This window comes from Astyanax mexicanus, chromosome 11 (genome assembly GCF_023375975.1).
Source record: "Astyanax mexicanus isolate ESR-SI-001 chromosome 11, AstMex3_surface, whole genome shotgun sequence".
NCBI classification, from domain to species: domain Eukaryota; kingdom Metazoa; phylum Chordata; class Actinopteri; order Characiformes; family Acestrorhamphidae; genus Astyanax; species Astyanax mexicanus.
Genome location: NC_064418.1, coordinates 43,733,664 through 43,747,847, shown reverse-complemented (window position 1 = coordinate 43,747,847; position 14,184 = coordinate 43,733,664). Strand labels below are relative to the sequence as shown.

Sequence of the window (14,184 nt, the reverse complement as noted above, 5' to 3'; positions counted from 1 at the left end):
GTTAGATAGCAATGAGCAATGAGCATCGCGATGTACTTTGCACAGGGTGTTGGATACAGCCCTATGTGTTAAAAGCAAGGTCTGAGCTTACAATCTAGCAACCAATAATAATGAACTCCTGTTTTACAATTCATTCAATTGTTTTCTTTTTCCTTTAATAAAAGATATTCTTATCCACAAGATCTGTGCTATATAAACCCACAGCTGTAATATGGCTTCCTCTTATTAACCAGCAGTTTTTTTTATAGTATAGCAGTGTCTGATTAAGCTTATTAAAAAGATGTTATCCCACATTTAGTTTAGAATAAGCAGCACTGTACACAGGCGGGTTTATTTCTCTTGATAATCACACCTCTAGGATACATGTAGATACTAAAAACCTAAACCTGACACTCAGAGCAGCCTATGCCTTTCAGTATTTTGATCAGTCAGGACACACAAAGAAAAATATATACATATACAAAAATATAAACTTTTTAGTCTAAATAAATAAAAATGTTTAGTGCAAAATAACTACGTAGTAAAAATGTGCAAGTAAAATAAAAACTATATATATATAAGTAGTGGGCACACCATACCTATAGCTTTAGTTTGAGTAAAGCAGGTAGTTTCACACTTTTTTTTTCTGTGGACACTTTTGAGTCTTTATTTACTGATATTATTTGGTTTGAAACATCATATAAATATGTTTGAAGCACTAAAGGTAAATAATATTGGTTGGGGAAGGAGATTTTTTCTCAATGGGTTTCTTGTAGATTTAGCTTTACCGCACTGGGATGTCTTCACTGTTTTTAGAAAGAGTTTTTAGTTAGTTTCACCCTTTCTAACCATATATGGATTATGTTTATGTGTGAAGGGATTCCTGAGTAATTAAGATGAGAACACAAGGTGTGATTTTGGACGTATTTTTAATGCTACGTTGGTTCTATCCCGAGACTCAGGTTTAATCTTAGAGCTATTAAAGTAACACTTCCCTGTTTAAGATTCTGTTTCCCTTGTGATTCCTCTAAAGGCGCTACTACAAGGCCCCTGCAGGCTCTGCTTGTTTTATGTCATCAAGGAGAAGGGAACCAGCCAGCCAGCCAGGCAGCCAATTAGAAAAAAACAAGCTTCGGCAAGTAGGGACTCTGGCACTCTGGGTGAACCTGCCCTAGCTACTCACTGATCCAAACAACTGATCCAACTCTTCCTGGCTAATGCTGTAATTAGAGGAATTCCCGGAGGCGTAATAGGGATAATGGCAGTATAAGTTGTAATAGAGACTCAGAATCAGAATAAAAATGTAATGTTTGCAGCACAAACCTCTGCCTTGCCAGGTCTGGAGATACTGGAGGACCAGAACGCCTTCATCAATGGCTGGGTTTAGCGCGTCCACAGAACCATTAGCCAGTGGGAAGCTGCTTTGAATGGATGTGAGGGCCCTACAGGAAAATTATGATGTTATTATTATAGTCATGGTGATGAACAATCTTTACATCCAACAGCTTCAAAAAGCTCTGAATAATCCCACATACACAAGAAGATACACAAGAAGAAAATGCAAGTTTTTATATTTAATGAGGAAATGTGGAAAACAATTGAGCAAAAAAAATGTAAATCATCACAGAATTTGATTAACTGAATGATAAATTTTTTTACTTAAGATGAAATAAGACATATAAAGCCTACATTGTTCATCACCATTTTAAATAAGCCAAAAAAAAATAAAATAAAAATAAATAGCAAAAAAAAAAGCAAAGCAATGACTTATCTTGAAAATTTGCCCTAGGTTGGATACTAATCAAATGAGCACTCTTTAAAACATTCCTATTTAAGCGACCTACAGCACACAGATCAATTGCGCATTGCGCAGCTTGATTTAGGGCGTGTCGGACAGTCTTTGGTATCGTGGGGGCGCAAAAAAATTCACCTTGCGCAGCTCGAAACCTACAAAAGGTATGAACTAATTCTCTTACTTAATCATGGGTGTGTTTTAAATTCAATTGTGCTTTCTCTGGGCACCAGCAGCCGATGGCAAGCTGCATCACCAGGATTCGAATGAGCAATATTGGATCATTTTCCTCAATCAATAAATTACAAAGTATAATATTTTTGTCTCATTTGTTTAACTGGATTCTCTTTATATACTTTTTAGGACTGTGAAAATCTGATGGCATTTCAGATCATATACAGCTCTGAAGAAATAAGAGTTTCTTTGATTTTACCAAATTGAAAACCTCTGGAATATAATCAAGAGGAAGATGGATGATCAAAAGCCATCAAACCAAACTGAACTGCTTGAATTTCTGCACCAGGAGTAAAGCAGCATAAAGTTATCCAAAAGCAGTGTGTAAGACTGGTGGAGGAGGGCATGATACCAAGATGCATGAAAAAACTGTGATTAAAAACCACCAGGATTATTCCACCAAATATTGATTTCTGAACTCTTAAAACTTTATGAATATATACTTGTTTTTTTGTTGCATTATTTGATGTCTGAAAGCTCTGAATCTTTTTTTTTGTTGTTGTTATTTTAGCCATTTCTCATTTTCTGCAAATAAATGCTCTAAATGACAATAGTTTTATTTGGAATTTTACACAAACATATCCCTATAAATATTCAGAAACTGAAGTGGTCTTTTAATATTAATGTATGTGCAGAAATGTAGAAACTTCTAACAGGGTTCATAAACTTTTAAGCTCCTCTGTATATCTGTATATACTGATATATACAGTATATGATGTTCTGTGTTCACTCTATTAGACTCCTGAACTCTCTCACCTCTTCAGCTCCAGCAAACTGTTTGTTACGGACATGATGTTCCCCTGATCTGAGCTGTTCTGGAAGAGGTTGGGCAGTCCCAGCAGGAAGTCCCACAGGGGAGTATCCGTCTGCATCTGACCCAGTGCCATCACAGCCATCTCGATCGACTGAATCACACTCACCGGATTTTGGAGCACAGATTGAGCCAGGAACTGCCGAAACACACACACACACCCAACAAACACACACACACACACACACACACACACACACATACATTACTTTCAACTGATGAAAAGAAGACGTGGGCAGACATCCCATGACTTCACTCACGTGGCATTTTACCTTTCAAATATGTCGTTTTTCCACTCACGCAACGTTCTTAATCTGCTCTTTTGTTGAACGTATGCATTTTGTTTGACTAACAGGGTGTGATCGTAACTGACAGAGAAAGAGAGAGAGAGAGAGAGAAAGAGAGAGAGAGAGAGAACTCAAAGGATTCCCCATCATCCATAGGATGGACATAGGAACAGGTGGAGCTCAGGTGGATTGATTCTAGTCTTCTATTCAGACTGAATGTGTGGCTTTTACCACAATAAAGACCATCAATGTACAAACTAAATAATAATTTAATGTTAATTTACACTGATCAAGCATAGCATTATGATTTGTATCTATGTTTCTACACACATTATTATAGTTTCTAGCTTCACTGAACATATGGGAGAACTTTGTTGTTCTATAATTACAGACTCTAGCCCTGTATCTGTTTCATTCTGGTCCACTCTGTTATATCAAGTCCAGTGTCTACCGGAAAATCTGGTAAGAAAACCCAGAGTGGATTTCATTTTCCAGCAGGATTTGGCACACTGCCCACACTGCCAAAAAATATCAATTGGTCTTATATAGTAAATTCTAATTTTATGAGAGCTGTAAGCTAATAAAATGTATAGTGTCTTAGAAATTGGACACTGGGATCATTGAAAAATTACTTTATTTTAGTATTTAAGTTCAAAATGTGAAATTCACATATTATACAGATGTATTACACACAAAGTGAATCTATTCTAAGCGTTTATTTCTTTTATTGTTGATGATTATGGCTTACAGTCAATGAAAACCCCATGGTCTCAGAAGAATTTGATTATTATATAAGACCAATTGGTGGACATTTTGGCAGTGTGGGCATTGTGCCAAGTCTTGCTGGAAAATGAAATCCACATCTCCATAAAAGTTTTTTTTAGCTGTGCAGAGGTTGACAGAGGGTTTCCAAGACAGCAATGAACATGTGACTGTTGATGTCTGTTTAGGTTCTCTTCAGACAGTGGCACACCTGTCTTTTTTTTCAGTTGCCAAGATAGCAATAAGCCATAATCATCAACAATAAAAGACATATCACTCTGTGTTTAATACATCTATATAATATATGTATGAGTTTCACATTTTGAACTGAATTACTGAAATAAAGTAACTTTTTCAATAGTATCAATGGTATTACTTTTTTGAGAAGCACCTGTATAATATATAATACATACAAAAACAAATTATAAATAAATACTGTATATATGTTTCAATGATGTTGATATGATTTATAAAAACATTTTGTATATATTTTAATATATAGTTTATTGCACAACACACTAACTGTGTGAAACTGTGGGCATTTTATGCATTTTGTTCAGTGGCTTTTATATTATGCATTTCTGTCTTCTTAACCAACTTTCAATGGAAGTCAATGATAAAAAAGTTTTTATTCTGTTTCTAAGTCATTTGCGAGGATATCTACTGACCCATTCATTATGATATTTTGGACCAATGTAAAAAAACACCTGCCAGATTCACATTATGCCAAAGACTGAAAATCAGAAAAAAACATACATACAAGGTTTTTGCATGAGAGTAGGATCCTATAGCTCAAAAAACCTACAGGCAAATGTTTTAGTTCATTTGACTGAACCACAAAACCACAAGATTTGCTGGTTGCTATATGCAGTACGCTGATTTAAAATTGAGGTTTGCTGATAAGAAAGTGTTTGATTTACTTCCTTTAATACCTGTTAGGTCTGTTTGTTTTATCTGTTGTTATCAAATACTGTGTTTCCTTGTTTATATATGTATGCATTTCCATGTATGTATTGTTCTGAGCTGCCCATATACAGCTCTGGAAAAAAAAAAGAGTTTCTTTGATTTTACCAAATAGAAAACCTGATGAATGATCACAAGCCATCAAACCAAGCTGAACTTCTTGAATTTGTGCACCAGGAGTAAAGGCATAAAGTCATCCAAATGCAGTGTGTAAGACTGGTGGAGGAGAACATGCCAAGATGCATGAAAACTGTGATTAAAAACCATTTATAATATGTTATAAAGTTGTTTTCTTTGCATTATTTGAGGTCTGAAAGTTCTGCATCTTTTTTGTTATTTCAGCCATTTCTCATTTTCTGAAAAAAAAAATGCTCTAAATGACAATATTGGAATATTTGGGATTTGGGAGAAATGTTGTCTGTAGTTTACAGAATTAAACAACAATGTTCATTTTACTCAAACATAAATCTATAAATAGCAAAATCAGAGAAACTGATTCAGAAACTAAAGTGGTCTCTTAATTTTTTTTTCCAGTTAGCTTTTGGATAACATTATGCCTTTACTCCTGGTGCAAAAATTCAAGCAGTTCAGTTTGGTTTGATGGCTGTGATCACCCATATTTCCTCTTGATTATATTCCAGAGGTTTTTAAATTTGGTAAAATCAAAGAAACACATAATTTTTAAGTGGTCGCTTATTTTTTTTCAGAGCTGTATATTAAAGTATATTAAATTGTAATCCCTGTATATAATATATATATATATATATATATATATATATATATATATATATATATATATATATATATATATATATATATAAAGTTTAGACACACCTTCTCATTCAATGCGTTTTCTATATTTTTAGGACTATTTGCATTGTAGATTATAACTGAAGGCATCAAAACTATGAATGAACACATGTGGAGTTTTATGTACTTAACAAAACATTTGCTGTCCTCCACAGTCACCGGACCTGAACCCAATCCAGATGGTTTGGGGTGAGCTGGACCGCAGAGTGAAGAAGGCAAAGGGGCAACAAGTGCTATTAAACACCTCTGGGAACTCCTTCAACTCCTTCAAGACTGTTGGAAAACTATTTCAGGTGACCACCTCTTAATGAAGCTCATTGAGAGAATGATGCCAGTAGTGTGCAAAGCAGTAATCAGAGCAAACGGTGGCTATTTTGAAGAAACTAGAATATATATGCCTTCAGTGAGAATCTACAATGTAAATAGTCATGAAAATAAAGAAAAGGTGTGTCCAACTTTTGGCCTGTACTGTAAATATACATCATAGGTGTAGGAATTGAATCCCCACCTCATTAAGAGTTGCCAGGGACACTTCCACCACTGTATCGTTGGAGCTGCAGAGTCGGACCACTGCAGAGCTGAGGTGGTCTGTGTTAGAAAGGTTCAAGCCAGACATGTAGAAACTGCAGAAGGAGTTCTTCAGGGTGCCCACCGAGTCCAGGATGGCTTTCAGGGTGTTCTAAAAAGAAACAGAACAGAATTAAAAAAGTATGAGCCGTTATCTTCATTCAATCAGTCTGAGAGACTGTCATCATCGCAGGTCTAATCTAATGATCTGACATCAGACCAGTGATCTATGAAAAATCTTATCAGCATTACTGCGCCGAGACACAACACACACACACACACACACACGCAATTTCTTTCTTTCTTTTTTCCCCACAAAGGAGCACGTAATGTATTTGAACAGACAGCACCACAATTGCTTTCTCAGCTCATTAAACCTGGTGTGTGTGCCTGAGGTCTGTCCTGCTTTGTTCAGAAGCAGGTGCTTCATTATCTTGCGTTTGTTGCCTTATAGTTTCCAGAAGAAAAACAAACATTTATCTTGTACGGCGGCGGCTGAACTCGCAGGTCTGCGCTGGAGATGTGCACTAAACTAAACAGAGGTTAAAGACAATTTGCCATTTAGAATTCAGAGCAGAAATTAAAATTAAGTCTTAAAATTAAAATAGTGTGGAACATGGATCAGGTCTAATTAGATACAGACTAACTGATTGGGAAAAAATGCTTAATAAGCACTATTCATATAGATCAGTGGATCTCAAACTGTAGTACAGGCATTGGAGTAGGAACTGGGGGGGGGATTGGCCTCCCCTAAAAATGATAAATTGTAAAAAAAAAAAAAAAAACTTTTATTTTGAAACAGTGTTTCGCATGCTGTTTTTATTGTGAGCAATTAAAACCAAATCTGGTATTATTTTATTTTAAATATTACAAAATTAGGTTTTGTCATATATGTATATAATTCAGAAATTGCACACATATTTTTTTTTGTTTTCTAACAACAGTAAACGTAATGTGGAGTAAATGTAAATGTAATTCCACAAATGTTGTTCTAAAATCACTATAGGGATGGATTTGATTCATATTAGAAAATGTGTCGATTACGCCTTTGGGTGCAGGAACCACTGTTGGTTCTCGAAGCATCCCAAGGTGGTACATTAGATGATCTCAGAAAAAAAAATCAGCACGCATTAAAAAATTAAGGTCTGAAATCTATAGAGTTTACACCTGTAAATTTCCTAACATTATATTTGTTAGTGTTTAGTGCTTTACCCATTAGAACCTGTATGTAAGCTACACTTCAGGCCTTCACTCTCAGAAATGCAGTTTTATAGTTATTTATATCAGTTTTATTGGCCCTAGAGTAAAACTCTGTGGAACGCCATAAGAACTTTAATATCAACCAACAGTCACCAAAAGTTCACAACAGCTAAATAAGGTAGTAAACACTGTAGTCTTGTTACTTTCCTCTGTCTAAATGCTTCAGATACTCTCAGTAGAAATACTGTATCAACCAGAAAACAAATAATTTATTGTGTGTATGTGAAATCAGCCACTGCCTCTTTTCAAGCTGCTGTTGATACATCAGCTCACAGACGCCTTCTGCCGATTGACATCACCCTAGGAGTGATAAGAGGAAAGAGTGCTATCTATCTACCCAGAGAGAGCAAGGCCAATTGTGCTTTTTCAGGACTCTGGCAGCTGATGGCAAGCTGCATGACCAGGATTCGAACCAGCAATCTCCTGATCATAGTGGCAGCACCTTAATCTGCTTCACCACTTAGAGATGCTAGAACATGTTAACTACAAATTATTTCACAATGCTCAGATGGTGTGTCAATTTAGGTGCATTTACTACTTTGGAGCTATCTCCTAGCCTTAATACAGGTATTTAAAAGGCTAGAATTAAAATCCACGCTACTGAAGTGTCAGTATCTACAAAAGCTATTAAAATAATTCACCCAGATACAGTAATACAATACTAATGTCAGAATGTAGTGTGGTTACGCTGAAATAACTCTGGAATCCACAGCTATTTATTATCAGCTGGACAGACAAGACGGAGATGACAGATAAAGCCATGAATCAGCATACATTAATGCCATGCCACTAACCTGATCTGCCAGTACAGTGCTGTTTAAGACGTTCAGGAAGGTGGCAGTCATGTTTGTTGAAATATCAGCGCTGGAATCTGGGGGGGGGGGAGCAAAACTTGTTTAGTCACATCTGTGGCTGTCAGACAAAGAGCATTGTTCCAAAAGGCATTTTATAATACAAACAGATTAATTAATTATCAAACAGTGATTAGTGATTAGGTAATTACATTATATTACATTACATTACATTTAGCGGATGCTTTTATCCAAAGTGATTTAAAAATAATGATGTACTTTAGCAATAGAGGACATACAGGGGTTGGACAATGAAACTGAAACACCTGGATTTAGACCAAAATAATTTATTGTGATGACGGACAGTTCTGCTGGAAACAGGAGAGTTAAGGTGCACATTGAATTCTGCCGTGATTTGAGCAGCCGTGGTTTTATGTTTTTTGGATACAATCCGGGTTAGCACCCGAACATCCCTTTCAGACAGCTTCCTCTTACAGCGTCCACAGTTAATCCTGTTGGATGTGGTTGGTCCTTCTTGGTGGTATGCTGACATTACCCTGGATACCGTGGCTCTTGAAACGTCACAAAGACTTGCTGTCTTGGTCACAGATGCGCAAGTAAGATGCTAATTGAACCTTCACACTCTGCTCTTACTGGTGCAATGTGCAATTAATGAAGATTGGCCACCAGGCTGCTCCAATTTAGCCATGAAACCTTCCACACTAAAATGACAGGTGTTTCAGTTTCATTGTCCAACCCCTGTAGAAGTCTAAGACAAAAACATCTTAGGCCAAAGGGAAATAGTGGGATATGAGAGTTAGAGGTGTTAGTTAGAGGTGTTAGGAGAGTAAGTGCTCTTTGAAGAGCTCTGTCTTCAGGAGTTTATTAAAGATAGCGAGAGATTCTCCTGATCTGGTAGTAGAAGGTAGTTTGTTCCACCAATGGGGAACTCTGCATGAGAACAGTCTGAATTTCTTTGTGTGGTAAATGTTTGGTGAAGCTAGGCGACATTCACTGGAGGAGCACAGCAGCCAGGAGGTAACATAGACCTTAAAGAGTGAGTGTATGTAGGATCCTGTAGGGACCCTGTTCCATCATCACCTTGTAGGCAATCATAAGAGCTTTGTGTTTTATATGAGCAGCAACTGGTAGCCAGTGTAGCTCTATGTGCAGTGGAATGACCTGTGCCCAAATTGGCTGGTTGAAGAACAGGTTCTGAACCATCTGTAGTGGCTTTACTACACAGGTTTTGAGACTCATTAGCATTGCAATTAGTTTTTCATGGGTCAAAGTAATGTATATATGCACTGGTAGATGGTTTAAAGTAAATACGCACTCAGCATTGTGTCCCATAGGTCCAGGATCCCGGACTGGTTGGATGTGTCTCTCTTCAGGATGGCATGAACCAAACCTCCTTTCTGTAGGTGGGCCAGGTGAGGTAGGCCTTCAAGTAGTGGCGATGAGCTGGATAAGAAAAAGTGAGAAAATGAAATTATAAATGTGCTAATGTAAAAAAAAACCTACGCTGTAAAAAACCTAAAGAAACAAAAAACACAAAATTAAAAATATTTCATTGCTTTTTCCTTGATGAGGAAGTTAAAGGGTTAAGGCAGTTAGACCACAGGGCCACCCATGACAAGTTTGTGGGTTCAAAACCCTTCGATACCCTTGTTGGGTGGGTTGGACCCCATGAAAGCAAGACACTGTGTGTGTGTATATGTGTGTGTTCACTGCCACAACCACGAATAATTAATAAATGAACTGTATTTTTTAAGGAAATCTATTAAAATTGCTATATATTTTTTTATATTATAGAACGACAAAATATTGCAATACCAGTTTTGTCCAATATTGCGCAGTTCTATATGGTACATCTGGTTGTTTTCTTTTCTTGTCTTGTCTTGTCTTGTCTTTCAAACTTTGTCAAATTGGATGTCATGGGATAGCAGTATGTAAATTGATAATGAAGTGTTAACTCAGGGGACAGCTTGGAAATTCCAACACATGGCTATGTTGTAAGGTCCACAGCTATGCACAGGGTATGCATATGGTTACGACATAGGCTACCGTGTTGGTTATGACATAGGCTACGGTTAAGGCTACGGCATAGGCTATGGCGCAGGCTATGGCGTAGGGTCAGCAACTATGGACAGGGTATGTATAGGCTACGACATAGGCTATGACATTCTCTATGCTACAGACTATGGCATATCGGTCTGTGGCTTCGCACAGGGTATGCATAGGCTATGGCACAGGTTCAACAAAGAAGTATAAATTGGCCTTTATGTGATGCACAGTAAGCTAATGTTTTTAAAGAGGATATTCCGAATTCTTCCGTGACTGGGCCATTTATGCAAATGCCGAAAAAGTAGCCATGCCATGTCATTGACATGTCATGGGATAGCAGTATGTACATATATTGATAATGAAGTGTTACCTTTGGGGACAGCTTGGGAATTCCAATACCTGGCTATGGCGTAGGGTCCACAAATATGCACAGGGTATGCGTAGGTTATGGCATAGGGTACGGCGTAGGTTACGGCACAGGCTATGGTGTGGGGTCCACAGCTATGCACAGGGTATGTGTAGGTTACGGCATAGGCTACAGCATAGGTTACAACACAGGCTATGGCATATGCTATGGCGTATAGGTCTGCGGCAACGCACAGGGTATGCATAGGCTAGGGCAGCGTTTCTCAACCTTTTTTCTATCACGACACCCTTTAAGTATATGCGAGATGTCAAGGCACCCCAGTTTACGGGGGGGGGGGGGGGCGGGGTTGGTGCTGGCGCAGTACTTCAGGTGAGAACGGGGGGGGGTGCTGGCGCAGTACTTCAGGTGAGAACGGGGGAGGGGGTGCTAGCGCAGTACTTCAGGTGAGAACGGGGGGGGGGGGGGCTGGCGCAGTACTTCAGGTGAGAACGAGGGGTGTTGCTGGCGGAATATGAAATAAAATAGCGCGTGCATCGCGTGGGGGAGGCTGTATTCGAAGACAGATTGCGTCACAGCTGCGCAGTAATACACCGCCTCTGTGGGTCGCATCCTTCGAAGTATGCTGCCTGTGAATTGGGACAAACCCCGACACGAGCTGACTCTGGAAAGGAAATATGCACGTGAGGCGCAATATTTTGACGGCACCCCCGATGAAGCCAGACGGCACCCCAGGGTGCCGCGGCACCCTGGTTGAGAAACACTGGGCTAGGGCACAGCTTCAACACAGAAGTATTTATGTGATGCACGATAAGCTACTGTTTCTAAAGAAGATATTCTGGATTCTTCCGTGACTAGGCCATTTACACAATACCTTCATGTCTGCACTAAACAAAGGTAAAAACAAGCAGACACTTGATGGATGGCACAGAGACTGACAGAGCGGATCAGCACATATAAAACAGAAGTAAGCTCTGGGTGATACGTCTCCTCCCCACTGAAAGTACTCTACTGTTCTTCTCTGGGGAAAACAGCAGCTGTCAATCACACTATCAGTGCATGAAAGAGAGAATAATCCCTCATGTTCTGATAAAATGCCTTACCACTGTACTACGACAAACCTTGATGATAACAGCATCACGCAAAGCTATCAGGAGTGTGCACATGTACAGAGCACGAGCAACAGGACCAGCATTGTTCTGCACCACTAGCCTTCACTGTTCTGAGAGCATGAAGCAGCCGTGGCAATCTACCTAGATATCTTAGTTCAAACACCTACAGTACACTCTGTACAGCTGTCTTCTCCATCTTTCTACAGACGTTTTTTTTTTTTTTCTTTTTTTTAATCGCGTATCAAATTTTATATTCAAAAATATCTTCATACTGTAGTGTTTTTTTACCTTTATTTAAAAAAGTTCATTTATTATTTTATAAGCACTTCTTTAAGCTTAATTAAACGTTGCTGTTTAATTTCCCAATTAATTACTTTTTTTTATAATATATAATATAGGGTGAAAAAAGTAATATTGTCTAAGATGTCTAAGCTAAACAGTGCAGGTTTTTTTTTTTTACCTATTAGAGACAAAAATCAAGTCATGACCATGGTGAGGACACCCCACATGCATGAAAAAAATAATTAAATAAAAAATTTAGTGTGTGATTTGTTTCAGTCTAAAATAATTTAATTAATATCCTCCGTATCCCAATGCTTGGTTACATGCTTTGAGCACAGTGACATCCAATTAAACATAATTTTACACTCTCTGTAATAAAATGTGTAAACACAGTTCTCTCTGTGTTTAAGTACCAATGATATCCTCAACATGCTTAAAAAAGTATTTTCTCAATACAATATGAACATTTATGCAACATGATAAAATATTGTCATGTAATTTTTTATTGTCATATGAAATATTGTAGATTTCACTATTGCCTTAAACATGTCCAACTGTACAATAATTTAAACCTTAAATTCATTTTGTAGATTGTTCCAGGCAAAAAGTGCAGAAAACCTTAAAGCTGTCACAATACACAATTCAATCCAAAAATTTCAAAACACAACAAATTAAGAGAGTGAAGACTGTGATCTCCATGATTTTATTTTGAAAGAGTTTACCAAGAATGTTTTTAAATTAGTGCTTTCCGCATTAATGCGCTAACGCATGTGATTAACCTGAAAACTTTAACACATACATTTTTTTTAAAGCAAATGCTGTCCCAAACTCCTGCTGTAATTCTTTTTTTTTTTTTTTTTTTTTTTTTTACAAATGCTGGTGATGTATTAGCATTTTTTAGCATTTTTAGCATTTTTTTTTAAGTTCTGAGGGTAGATTCCTTATACTTATACTGGGTCTCACGGCTATCAGAGGCACACTGCTGCTGCTGCTGCTGCTGCAGCTCAGCCAATCAGCTCTCCCTCCTGCCCTGCCTTTAAACCCATACATCACCCAGTGCCCTGCCTTCCCATTTTTTAGACTTTTTCAAATTCAAGCTGGGGGTGGAGTCAGCAATAATCAGAGGGTTTAGAGCCTCTTTAATAAGCCATGTGATATAAACTATCCAGCATATGCAGACACTGAGCTGAGGAATCTCCATAATTAATAACAGGCCCAAAGGAATTTAATGCTAAAACATGGCTCTTGGCTGAACTATGAGGAACCCCCGAGGAACTACACCACAAAAACGCCCATCTGTCTATTTAAACGTGTTTAACATCGTGACAGAAGAGCTGATTACATGTCTTCCCCGCACTAACAGAGAAACAGGTAACTCTTGGACACTGGCAGAGTTCATTTGTGGTGTCAGTGTAAAAACTGACTGACGTATCCAGGTGTGCCTTCACTTCCTTTAAAGCTGACACCATTAACTGCAGCTGAAGTCCTATAGAACGTGTTTGACTTACAAATAGGCACTGACTCAAAAATAACAAGAGACAAGTGAAAGGAATGCTTGTTCACTTTTTGGTGAGGAATCTTTCTACACTCCTGGAACAAAAGGTGCTATCAAAAATGTATGCTACCGAACAGCTTATATGTATAAGTCATTATAAATGTGGTTACAACTTCTTGCAACTTGCAACTTGCAATAATAACCTCCTGTAATGCCTTATAACAGGGGTGTCCAAACTTTTTTTGTTGGGGGCCAGAAGGAGAAATATATTTGAAGTCACGGGCCAAAGACTATGTAATAAAACTAATAATGAAATATACCACTTTAAATGATACACTTTATTTATTATTTTTATGTACACACCATTTTGCTTGACTCACTATTTTATTTATCTTTGACAGTGTTGTGTAAACAATTTTTCAAAATGATGTTTAATTTCATGATGTCTCTTAATATTAAACTCCTTAATTCCGACAACTTTTAGACTCTTTTGCCCTTTTTCTGCGCTACAACTGAGTACTCTCTCCGATTTTAGACTCTTTGCCCCGTTTCTGACACCTAGCATTCAAGCTTTGAATCTCACACTATAAAAACTTGCTTAACAGCGG

At 37.7% G+C, this 14,184-nt stretch overlaps 1 protein-coding gene across 1 annotated transcript in view; it reads right to left on the bottom strand.

Annotated features, from left to right (window-relative positions):
* Window positions 1-14,184, bottom strand: part of abca12 (ATP-binding cassette, sub-family A (ABC1), member 12) — a 134,090-nt gene that overhangs the window by 108,237 nt on the left and 11,669 nt on the right. The window contains exons 5-9 of the mRNA XM_049484972.1: window positions 9,593-9,720; window positions 8,260-8,336; window positions 6,147-6,317; window positions 2,762-2,955; window positions 1,303-1,421 (exon numbers count right to left, since the gene is read on the bottom strand). Of these exons, the coding sequence (XP_049340929.1) occupies window positions 1,303-1,421; window positions 2,762-2,955; window positions 6,147-6,317; window positions 8,260-8,336; window positions 9,593-9,720 (689 nt within the window). The remainder of the gene's footprint in view (window positions 1-1,302; window positions 1,422-2,761; window positions 2,956-6,146; window positions 6,318-8,259; window positions 8,337-9,592; window positions 9,721-14,184) is intronic.